General features: G+C 42.8%; 1 protein-coding gene across 3 annotated transcripts in view; it reads right to left on the bottom strand.

The window, feature by feature from the left end:
* The window catches only part of RGL1 (ral guanine nucleotide dissociation stimulator like 1), a 151843-nt gene that overhangs the window by 32510 nt on the left and 106412 nt on the right, over nucleotides 1–12921 (bottom strand). For all 3 annotated transcript variants that reach the window (XM_038757773.1, XM_038757775.1, XM_038757774.1), the window contains 2 exons: nucleotides 2843–3027; nucleotides 1114–1238 (listed from right to left, as the gene is read on the bottom strand). In XM_038757773.1, coding sequence (XP_038613701.1) covers nucleotides 1114–1238; nucleotides 2843–3027 — 310 coding nt within the window. The remainder of the gene's footprint in view (nucleotides 1–1113; nucleotides 1239–2842; nucleotides 3028–12921) is intronic.

Raw genomic sequence — 12921 nt, 5'->3', positions numbered from 1 at the left:
GAAACAGAGGCCTTCACTATTGGCAAAATGAGTTTTTCACGTTCCGCATTGTTTGGCGACAAATAAAAATGCTTTCATCACTGTAATCTTTGGATGAAAACTGATTTTTCCAGAAGAAACCACTGCAAAGACAGGTGGAGCAACAAAGATTTCAATTGATGCCCTTTTTATTTCTTTACTTGCAGTTCTGGGTAAGCCAACCAATCTAGTGGTGGGTTGGGAACCAGAAATGAGTCCACGCATAATTTAATGGTGTCCAGTAAATTAACAACCCACAGCAACTTCATAGGTAGGGAAATGAGCTGTGGGACATGGGAAAAGCTGGCCCGCTCCTACCTGCACCTATCTTGCCTTGACTCCTGATAATCTTAAATTACTGATATGAACAGTTAAGATTTGGAAACAGCTTCACTTTCTAAGGGAGGGAGGTAAACTGGGTGAGTGGAAATTAAGCTTGAAACCAGGCCTAGTGTACATATTTAAAATATGTACAGTAGAACCAAAGTGGGACAAAGCTAAATCAGATCATCAAGATTTTAGAGAAACAAAACTGGGTTTGGTAATCTCACACAAGTGCCAATATTTTCCTTTGGTTATTTGAAACTTTATGTGAGAGAGCTACTGGTGAGAAAACCGATGCTTGGATATGACCTTGGGCAAGTTACTTAACTTTTCTGTGCCTCAGTTAACTCATTTGTAAAATGGAAATTAAGACTGTGAGCCTCATGTGGGATATGGACTGTGTCCAACCTTGTATCTACCCCAGTGCTTAGTATAGTACCTGGCACATAGTAAGTGCTTTAAAAATACGGTAAAAAAACTGGCTCTCTGCTGGGTTTTGATGCATGAGAATGCTCATTTTCTTGTATGATCTAAGTGTTTGTACCTGTCTTGTGTGCTAATTCATGTCATGTCCTGAATATCTGTCCTGTCTATAGCCTTCTTGCAGTCACTAAAAGGACTGCTGATCAATCTGGGCCTTGTGTTTGCTTCTGAAAGACCAGCAGTATGCCATTGTATTATGGATTTGAAAATACTGAAAAATAATTTTAGCCTCCATATCACCTGACAACTTTAAATGTAACTGGAGCAATGCACAAAGGCAGTACATACTGCATCCATATAAGTCAGCTGTTCCGCCACCAGGTCTTCCGGGAAAAGAGTGAATTCTCCTGATCCTCCCCTCTCCAGTTCCTCTTCCTCTTCAAGGCTGAAGTTGAGGGTGCTATGGAACCCATCTGTCCATGAAAGAAAAAGTAACAGAGCCTTACATTACCCAAACAACAGATTTAACCCTGAGTGTAGAATATCTTGCAGCAAAATAACAAACCATTCTCTTCAGGTGAGGGACGGAGAGAGTCATTTTTGTCAGTTTATCTGTTTTTCTCTGAAACTCCTTTTCCCTTTGAATCTATCCAACTACATCAGATTTTCTTGATTAAGACTTTATGAGTCACAGAGAGATTACCATGCATTTTCTGAACGCTTCCTAAAGTCGATAGCCACCCATTAGATTATACCCTCCTTGAGGACTGGGATCTTGTTTATTAATTCTTTTGCACTCTCCCAAGCGCTTAGTGCAGTGCTCTGCACATAGTAGGCATTCAGTAATTACTTCTGACTGAATGACCCTGCCCTGTCCATTTGATTCTACCTTCCAGGATCATAGCTGGGAACAAAGATGAATGACATGTTGCCTTGGTGCCCGTATCATTCCTGGAACTGGCTCTTCCAGTGAACCACACTTCAAGCTGGAGTCGGGGTTCTCAGCTCCATCAGAAACAAATGTGGTGTTGGGGGTGTGGGGGGGGGAAGGGTAACAAATTAAGCTTCTGGGAATCAGACATTCCACACAGATGATGTCATCTTAATGTATGTCACTTGGCAAAAGGTCTGTTTTGGTGCAGTCCACTTTCATGCATGGAAAATCTGACCAGTAGTAGTGGTATGCGATTTAAGAGTTATTTTCTTTGGAGTTGCTGAGTCTTCCCTTATCACTGTTTCATGGATCATTCCCTTTCTCTTTCCTGCCCACACCGGGAGTCCCAGCTGGAAAGTACAAAATTGGGGCTCTAAGTGGGTCAGGAGCCTTGGAAGTGAGAACAAGTTGGAGAGCAAGCACTCCGGCCCTGCCTCCTGCCAAAGGAAATGTCCTAAGCAGGAAGTGGATGGTGCCCCAGGGTGGAAACTGGGCATACTATTAACCCCCTCTTCCCTCCCCCCCACCTGCCCGGGGTTACTACAACTCACTATTGTTTCCACTGACCTGTGACTGGCCAGTGTTGGCCTTTCCTTTGTCCTTGGATGCAGGCAGACAGTTCCACAAAAAGGACAAAAACAGCCACAGATACTTCCTTTGATGCAGGGGCTGAGAGATGCTGAATAAAAAAAAGCCTTGAAGCCTGGGTTGGGACTGGCCCCAGCAGAGTGATACTTTGATGGGAAGCTTTCCAAGTCAAGGGAGAAAAACATCCTAGCTTCTCAGAGGCCACTGAGAAATGGACTGCAATTTAACCCCTTCCTTGCTATGAGCTGTCACAGTAGCTTCGAGGAGGGAAAAAATTAATTGGGATTTGGCCTCCGAGTAGCCCCCACATTTCCCAAGCAGCTCCCCCAGGTAAATGCTTCCCCAGTGTGGCTGGAATGAAATGCCTCAGTGGGGAGATGACTGGGATAATCCTTTGGGTCCTATATCAGAGGGTAAAATCAAGTTCTTTCACATATCCCCTATTTTCAGAAAGTGTAAGAGATTCTGCAGTCTGATCATTTCATACCCTCAATAAGAAAGGCACTACATTTTAAGCAACAGATTTTGTTCTGGGAGTCTCAAAGAGGGACTTACTATCGGTTTCCAGTTCCTGCTTCTGAAACTGCTCAAGGAGGTTCTGTGCCCGTCTCTCGGGGTCAGAGCCAGGCATGGTCCGTTGTAGATAATCCAGCAGTTTCTGCAAACAAGGGAAGCCAGGTGGTTCTCGGAAATCCTCAGCACATTGGTCAAGCCAGGCTCTCAGGATTGAGGCGATAGCACTGGGAAGAAAGAGACAAAAAGTCAGCACCTCAGCTTCCCAAACTCTAGTGGCATGGGTAACCCAGACCATGGCATTCAGAATGAAAATGGGGTGGCACCAAGAAACCCAAGGCGGGAGGTCTGGTACTAGTAGAGAAGCATTTGAAAGAAGCAGGGAGGCCTAGTGGAAATCCCATGGGGCTTGGAGTCAAGGACCTAGATTCTAAACCACCACTTACCTGCTGTATGACCTTGGGCAAGTTACTTAACTTCTCTGTGCCTTAATAATTTCATCTGCAAAATGAGGATTCAATACCTGTTCTCCCCTCTACTTAAACTCTGAGCTCCGTTACTTAGAGAAGCAGCGTGGCTCAGTGGAAAGAGCCCGGGCTTTGGAGTCAGTGGTCAGGGGTTCAAATACTGGCTCCGCCAATTGTCAGCTGTGTGACTTTGGGCAAGTCACTTAACTTCTCTGTGCCTCAGTTACCTCATCTGTAAAACGGGGGTGAAGACTGTGAGCCTCCCGTGGGACAACCTGATCACCTTGTAACCTCCCCAGTGCTTAGAACAGTGCTTTGCACATAGTAAGCACTTAATAAATGCCATCATTATTATTATTAATATGTAGTCGGACCTGATCATCTTGTATCTACCCCAGAACTTAGTACAGTGCTTGACACATAATAACTGCTTAAAAAAATCACAGTTACTATTAGTAGTAATAGTAGTAATGATGATATTTATTGAAAGCCCTTTGAGTGCAAGCACTGAACTAAGCACTTGGGAAAGCACAAAAGAAGCATGAGACATCTTTTCTGCCAACAAGAAAAGCAGCATTGCCTAGTGTATAGAGCATGGGCCTAGGAATCAAAAGAATCTGGGTTCTAATCCCAGCTATGCCACTTGTCTACTCTGTGATCTTGGCCAAGTCACTTAACTTCTGTGCCTCAGTTACCTCACCTGCAAAATGAGGATTAAGACTGGGAGCCCCATGTGGGACATGGACTGGGTTCAACCTGATTTAGCTTGTATCTACCCCACTGCTTAATACAGTGCCTGATACATAGTGAGTGCTTATCAAATATAATAAAAAAGGAGCTTGCCCTCTAATGGAAAAAGACTTAAAATATCCACCAAGAATAACTGGGATTCAAAATTTAATATACAGGGTTTTTTTAAAAACGTTATTTGTTAAGCACATACTATGAGCCAAGCACTGTACTAAGCGCTAGGGTAGATACAAGCTAATCAGGTTGGACTTATGCAAGTGCGGAGGATGGGGTCTAAAGATAACATAAGTGCTAGAGGTAACAGGTTGGTGTGTTGGGAATTAAATGGAGAAAGTTGTTGATTGGCCTCCAGTACTCTCTTCAGAGGGCCTTGTAAAGCAAATAGAATAAAAAAACCTGCCACTGGGACAATTGATTTTTACAAAGGCCGGTAGGAAGGAAAAAAAAATAACCTTAGGGGGAAAATCTCTGAGTTATTCAGAAATGAGATGAAGGTTAGAAATAGATCAACTTGGGGCAGAAGCAGTTTGTGGCTTGCAGGATCATGTGATTTCCAGCTTGAATTTCAATAAGAGAGTGACCACAAAATCTATGGCCGGAATTTTTCAATATGGACAGCATACTGAAGGGAGCTGGATAGCTGCTGCATAATATGAAGTTTCTGGGTCTGCAAGAGAACCCAAAAGGGATAACATTCATCTGATCTTACAAAAGACTGTCATGCTTCAGCCTCTAAACTGATAAGAAGAAGTTTCCCCTGATGGAGACTAATCCCTTATGTTTTCCAAAAGACAGTGGAAAAGGAAGCTTTAAAACACTGGAAAGAGGAACTCTACCTGGCTGTATACTAGAGCAGACCTCTGCAGGATAAATGATGGAAGAAAGCAAGGGGAAGGAGGACAGAGTGGAGTGGATTTGCCTGTGCTATCCAACTGGGTGTAATATGCAGGATGAGCAGATAAGAAAGGTGATATTTTGTCTGGCCTTGTATGAGAAAGGCCACTGGACTCAGATTGTAAACTCCTAGAGGCCAGGGACTGGGTCTACCAATTCTCCTGTATTCTTCCAAGGGCTTAGAGGGGGCTCTGCACACAGTAAGTGCTCCATAAATACCACTGATTAATTGTTTGATAGATTGGTTGGTCTGTTGATGCAAAACTGGGGAGTTGGAGGAGGTGCTCAGCCCTTCTCTTGAGGGAGGAAAATCTTGGTTCAACTAACTTAGAAATGTGAGCTACTGCTGCTGCTGATGATACGCAAGGCGAGGGGATGAATGTGTGTACAAATGCATATTTAAATATATATGCATAAAACATCCTCAAAAGTCTAAGGTCCTAGAAATGATCAAAAAATTAGAAAGCATTAAAATTATCTGATGTCCTTTAAACCTTTGCTTCTGGTTCTAATGAACTATGAATGAAGATTTAATTTCCCTCTAGAATATTACAAGAAATATGAAGCTCTATTTCTGTGTTTCAATTAAAATAGTTTTAAGGGTTAATTAAAATCAATCTTCTCTTAAAGAAAGACTATAGAAGCTTAAATTATAAGAGTAATGATGATAATAGTAACAATATTAAGAAGATGAACACCAACACAGCCTTGTATATTTAGAAGGCAATCATGTTTCTGATGAAACCCATGTTAGGGAAACTTGTGTTTTCTCACACTCTACTTAACCAGTGCCCTACAAAGGGAAACAATTTTTCTGATGTCGCATTGCGTTTTCTCCAGAAACATGTAATGTCGGAAAAATGTTCCCTAATTCCCCGACAGCAGTACAGATGACCTTAAGTGGATCTGTTTCCTTGTGGAAGAAATGTTCAGTCATGGAGAGAAAAAATAGGAAACAAAACGTAGGGATAAATGGCTACTTTTCAGGATGGAGAAGTGTAATTACTGGAATCTCATGGGACTAAGACCGTTTGGTTTAATGTCTTCCTAAATGATGTGGATGAAGGAGTGGATGGTGACGTTTCCAAGTACAAGGTTTTCTGGGTGCTGTATGACGCTCTGCACAGGCCTGCTTTGTACTACTTGTCGCTTTGTTTGCCAGTCTGCCTGGACTCAGAACTGCCACTTCTCACAGCTGGGACCGTCTGGTTTTCTCACTCTGGAAACATAACCTCTGTAAGGTTCAGTGCTGATAATTCAATTAAGGTCATAAATTGCTAGTTCCTGCAAAAACTGGAATACTTGCCATAGGCAGCTTCAGCCAGGGGCTGGAAGTGCACCATCCACATGGAGGATGGCCAATTCGCCAGTAGATTTGCTAGCCCCCAAATACTTCATTTTGCCTGAATCAACAGGTTGGGTTGTCTACATAATTATCATCATCATCATCATCATCAATCGTATTTATTGAGCGCTTACTATGTGCAGAGCACTGTACTAAGCACTTGGGAAGTACAAATTGGCAACATATAGAGACAGACCCTACCCAACAGTGGGCTCACAGTCTAAAAGGGGGAGACAGAGAACAAAACCAAACATACTAACAAAGTAAAATAAATAGAATAGATATGTACAAATAAATTAAATAAATAAATAGAGTAAAAAAATATGTACAAACATATATACATATATACAGGTGCTGTGGGGAAGGGAGGGAGGTAAGATGGGGGGATGGAGAGGGGGACGAGGGGGAGAGGAAGGAAGGGGCTGCTCGGGGGGTCGCGTAATTATCAGAGAAGCAGCGTGGCTCAGTGGAAAGAGCATGGGCTTTGGAGTCAGAGTTCATGGGTTCAAATCCCAGCTCCGCCAATTGTCAGCTGTGTGACTTTGGGCAAGTCACTTCACTTCTCTGTGCCTCAGTTACCTCATCTATAAAATGGGGATTAAGACTGTGAGCCCCCGGTGGGACAACCTGATCACCTTGTAATCTCCCCAGCACCTAGAATAGTGCTTTGCACATAGTAAGCGCTTAATAAATGCCATTAAAAAAATTAGATGATAGTTCAATTCTCCTCTGTACTTGGGCTGTGCAGACCAAGCAGGAGTAAGAGCAAGTCTCTCTTCCACACACACACACAAAAAAAAAAAAATTAATATCCCCATTTTCCCTGTTGCATGCCCCCTCCCTGCCAAGTTCCATTATTTGGTTACACAATTCCCATCAGCTATGAGTGCCCTTTATTTTCAAAGATGATACTACTGAAAGTGAATAGCTAGAGTGTGGCTGACAAGACCCATGCAGGACAGACACAAGGGAAGATAAATCTTTGTGCCCTGATGGGTTTGTCTCCCATCTGGCCTGTCTCCTTGCAAATCTGCCTCCTTACATCCTGATCGTGACTGAAAACAGAAAGCGGACAAATATCTCCAGCAATCAGTGCTAATACAGATAGCTCTCTAGAGGCAGAGGCACCATCTGAAGGGTAGGAAAAAGGGTGACCAGACAAGATAGGCTTGATTTGCATTTCTCTGCTTGAAAAATCCTCCCACTTGACTCTCTGACACAGTGGCCTTCTCTCCCTTTGCTACGATCTTTATACAAGCCCAGTCTCTCTAAGGAGAGTTTAAAAGTTCACCACGACCCCAGGCACCAATCTGGCCAAGAAAATAATCTCACCCGAGTTGGGGAGAGTCAAGAATGCAAAAGAACAAAAACATAGGGCATAGCTAGGACAGCAGGTCAGCCCTTCTAACCTCCGAATGGAAGAGTGTTTAACCGGAAGACTGGGAGGGACTTTTTTGGACAGAGGGTTGGATGGCTGCCTGCACCTCAGAGCAGACTTACACTGGATGTCCCTGAGAAGAAACTCACTGTACTTGATTGACTTCCAAGATCTCAGACCAAAAAGCATGTTACAGAACATTTCTTCCCAGTAGGGGAAAGGCAGGAGTACTCTACTTCCTTTACCTAGAACCCTTCCCTGCTTCCCCAAACATTAGCCCCAAATGACTCAGGGGCTGTGTCCTTTGGTTGAACCTGGTATTCTGAAAGGACTCTGATTTGAAAACTACAAATGTAGGCTATTTCTTGGTCTCATTTGAGATTACACTGAGAAACATGACTTCATGAATATTGAGTCCAGTACTAACTAAATGAATGCCGTGGCCATTTATTGCCTCCTCCTTATTGGGATGAAGAGGACAAGTAAGAGTGTATCTGTAAAAGTGGCTTTGAGCTCAGAAAAAAGGAGCTATGTATTTACAAAGGATTACTAATAGGCAAGTAATAATAATAACTATATTTGTTAAGCACTTACTATATGCCAGGCACTCTACTAAGCACTGTGGGGGTGGCGGTAATACAAGAAAATCATGTTGTACATAGTCTCTGTCCCACATGGGGCTCATAGTCTTAATCCCCATTTTACAAATGAGGGAACAGAGGCACAGAGAAGTTAAGTGACTTGTCCAACGTTACACACCAGAAAAGTGGCAGAGCCAGGATTAGAACCCAGGTACATGCTCTATCACCTGCTCTCCCCTCATGTAGAAAATACTTCTTGCAGTACATTCATTGTCATCTATCCTGTGTGGCAAGACAGGGACAATAGTTTTCACAGTGCAAATCCCACAAAATCTTGTGATGCTTTAGGATCTGGAAAACGTGCAATGGAAATTTCTAAATCTTAGGAGTTGCCAGAAAATCATGATGTTTTTTAGATCTAATAAGAAAAAAGATAAGGAGGTTCTACCACAAGGGCTGCTGGAATGAGTTCAATTTCTAGGGTGGAAGGGAGGCCAATAAAGAAAGGAGGGGGAAAGAAGGGGGCGGGGGACAGAGATGCCTGGGTTGGAGGGAAAAGAGGTGGGGTGGGAGCAAGAAGCAAACAGAGGCATAATCCAGTTTTTTCCTGCTTAACCTAAGCGTATTAAAAAATGATTCAGGGAACAGCAAAGTAAAATCAGATAAAATCTGAAATATCTGTACCCCATCCATAATCACTGGAAGATTCCCAGAAGGACTTGTGGGTGAAAGAAAGGATGTTTTTCTTTGCTTTAGGACATTTTCTAATTGTCTGTCAGAGATGATGTCTTCCAAAATTGGGTCTCTATTTTCCAAAGAGAATGTGAAGGTAAAAGTTTAATTTAGACACCAGGACTTTAAGCAACGTAAACAGTTGAATTTTCTGCCCTGTAGGCAGAAAAGGAAATCTATTGCTTTCATTATCCATTAATGAGTGAACAAGTCAATCACCATACCCTGGACTGTTAACTGGGCACTTTTCAGGCTTAAGGAAATCATTATCTATTTCACCACTACCATCGTGGTTTAGTGAGGTCTCCTCCCTTGGAGGAAATTATGCTTTAAAAGAGAGTCTGCATGTAACAGCTATGGTTATAAAATTCTTACTATTAAGCAAGAAGAAAAGTAGATTGTCAGTAGTTCCTTTTGTAAGAGATTCATTCGTTCATTCAATAGTATTTATTGAGCACTTACTGTGTGCAGAGCACTGTACTAAGCACTAAGAGATCTGGGGGCAATGGGAGCATCAGCTCTAGGAGTATCACAGGGTAGACAAAGTGGGATAATCTACACTGTAGCGGCTACGTTTTCCTGTTAGATGCTCACAAGAAGTTATCGCAACAGAAAATATCAATAGATTCACGGAGATTCTGGATAAATTCACGAACAAAAGGACACACTGGCTTATTAGCCAGAAGGTTAGGGATGTAGAGAGAAAAATTAAGGATGTTAGATGGCCTATCCCCAATCACAACAACGAGATAAGGGAGGATAACTTCACACTGTTTCTCCAATCATCTTTGTTGGCTCTGTCAAGCCTGTGTGAAAGAAAACAACATGGAAAAAGCACAGGTTTATCTTGAAAATATCCTGTGTCTCCAGCCCTCTCTCTGCCCTACCTCCTTTACACGGGAAAAACTGAGTTTCCTCAAGACAGGTTTCTCCTTTGTCCTTCAGGACAAACATAATGAAATTACACTCCAGTCAGTCACCTTTAGAAAGATGCAGTGGCTGAAAATATCACTGGCATCAAGCAGGTTTTGGATATCTCCAGAGGTGATTTGGATTTAGGTTACTGGACTGTAAGCTACCCTCTTGGCTGTAAGGTCCTTGTGGGCAGGGAATGTGTCTACCAACTCTTTTGTACTGTATTTTTCCAAGTCTTAGTATGGGCCCTGCACACAATAAATGCTCAATACACACCACTGATTGACTGGAAAAGCTAGGGATGCATAAAGAAAAGTTAGAGAAGTTTTCTTGATTGCTACTGTTGGAGACAGAATGCTGGGCTGGAAGGACTACCAGTCTGACTAAATGGCAATACTAGTGTTCTCTAATCTTAAAAGTGAGGTTTTAAGTGAAAAGAAGCCAAATTGTCACTGAGGGAGGAAGAGGAAGCCAGATTTGGAGATTCCAGGATGGGGCCAGGGAGAAAAGGGAGTGGAGGTCAGAGGTAAGACAGAAAGAGGTGAAAAAGGATGATTAACCCAGAAGGACCTAGATTCTAACCTCAGCTCCGACACTCATCTGTTGTGTGACCTTGGGCAAGTCACTTGACTTTTCTGTGCCTCAGTTATTTCATCTGAAAAATGCAACCCCAATGTGGGACATGGATTGTGTCCAATCTGATTAGCTTGTATCTACCACAGCACTTAGTACAGTGCCTGGCACAAGGTAAGCACTTAACAAATGCCATAAAAAAAGGAAAGCAGGCACATAGGAAAGACAAAGAATAGGGGGAGGAAAAGTAAGGGGAGTGGGTTATGTTAGTCGAGTTGCAAGTTTGTGCTCTGACCCCTTCCCCATTCCTTGGTACCAATTCTGGCCCTTTAAGCAGAGTAGGTACTCTGCCACCAATTCTTCCTCCACTGAGACAAAAATCCAAGTGGGAATCTAAAGTGTTGCAGGAAAAAAGATGAACAGGGAAGCTGAGGAACAGGGCTGGCAGCAGGCTGTTAAAAAAACACATTATCTGCCACCCTCTTCTGATCCCTGTCACTTTGGTCTACCACAACCCATCAACAGAGAGGCGGGAAAGATTTGGAGGGGAAACTTTCATTTCTCAGAGAAAGATGAAAGGACAGAGAATGGGCTGGATAGCTGGGATACTTCCAAGTAGGGCTTGTTCCAGCAATAGATAATTTCTCATTGCCATTTCCCTTCTCAGTTCATGGATTCACCATGCCTCGGTGTGAGCTTAGAGCTAAGAGGTTCTTAACCAATGGCTTCTGGTTTTTGTCACTTAGTTGGGGTTTTTATTGGCAGAAACAAATGTCAGGGACAGGATACAGGTGTTAGGGTCAGGAAATTGGCCTTTGGTTTGATGTGCTCGACCATTTGGTCTCCCGCCATCCCTTCTTCCTGTTTCTTTCATCATATCCTACAACCAGTCTCCTTCCTTTCGCCTGATGTGCCTGACCAGTTGGTCTACCTCCATTCCTTCTTCCTGTTTCTTTCATCACACCCTACAACCAGTGCACTTCCCTGGTAAACAAAAATTACCTCTGAATTTCAAAGCAGTTATTTGGAGTTCATGCCTCATGGCTCTCATTATCCCTCAAAGGCACATCCCTGCAGCCTGGCACAGTCCCATAGCCCATAAATCTGAAAGAAATTAATCTAGGCCTACAATGACTCAGAACTGGAGCAAGCTAAAAATCTGAACATTGAAAATAAAATCCAAAGCACCAGTTCTGTGTTTTTTCTAAAGCTGTCCAACATATCTCCAAGTATTGCTAAACATGAAAAATTTTGCTGAAAATTTGAAGACTTCTGGAATTTACTTTTAAGACTGACTTCAAATCACCATTAACTGGAAGTCTAAAATTCCTAGGTGGTGATGTTTTCCTAGAATCATCTTAATAATTGTCCCCAAATTACAGCATAACACAAGGTTTCATTCCATTAATCAATCATTAGATTGTAAATTCCCTGAGGTGAAGGATGTGTCCTTTCACTGTACTCTCCCAAGCACTTAATAAAGTGCTCTGAACATAATAAGTACTCTACATGTGTCTTAATGAATGAACAGCATTATAAAACACAAATGCTGGCTCTTTGAATCAGCTTCCATTGCTGCAGGACACGAAGAAGAGAAAGGGCCACGTTCTGATCAGTGAAGAGTATAGAGCAAATCTTTTTTCAAACAGCAAAGGAGAAATCTATCTGAATCAACCAATCAATCAGTGGTATTTATTGAGCGCTTACTGGGTGTAGGGAGCACTGTACTAAGTGCTTGGGAGAGTACAACTAGAGTTGGTAGATACAATCCCAGCCCAGAACGAGCTTACAGTCTAGAGTTTACAGTCAGTTCTCCTTCCTTCACCATCTTTCCTGTCTCACAAGCCTGTAACTTGGACGTTATCCTTGACTCATCTCTCTCATTCAACCCACACATTCAATCTGTCACTAAATCCTGTTAGTTGGACCTTTACAAAGGTTCAAAGTCCACCCTTTCCTCTCCAATCCAAACTGTCACCACATTAATCCAAGCACTTATTCTATCCCACCTCAATTTCAGCATCAGCCTCCTCACTTATTTCTGGCCTCCTGTTTCTTCCCACTGCAGTCCATACTTCACTCTGCTGCCTTGACCATTTTTCTACAAAACCATTCCATCCATATTTCCCCACCCCTTAAAAACCTCCAGTGCTTCCCCATCTACCTCCACATCAAACAGAAACTCCTTATCATTAGCTTTAAAGCCCACAACCACCTTGCCGCCTCCTACCTTACCTCCCTGATTTCATACTACAACACAGCCCACGTAGTTTGCTCCTCTAATTCCAACCTACTCTGTGTACTTTGATCGCATCAATCTCACCACCAAACTGTTGCCCACATCCTGCCTCTGGCCTGGAAAGCCCTTCCTCTTCATACCCAACAGGCCAGCCTCACTTTTAAAGCCTTATTAAAAGCACATCTCCTCCAAGAAGACTTCCCCAACTAAGCTCTCATTTCCTGTTTTCCCACTCCCTTCTGTGTCG

Source organism: Tachyglossus aculeatus, chromosome 16, assembly GCF_015852505.1.
Source record: "Tachyglossus aculeatus isolate mTacAcu1 chromosome 16, mTacAcu1.pri, whole genome shotgun sequence".
In the NCBI taxonomy this organism is placed as follows: domain Eukaryota; kingdom Metazoa; phylum Chordata; class Mammalia; order Monotremata; family Tachyglossidae; genus Tachyglossus; species Tachyglossus aculeatus.
Note: the sequence above shows the minus strand (reverse complement) of the source record. Positions and strands in the feature narration are given on the sequence as shown.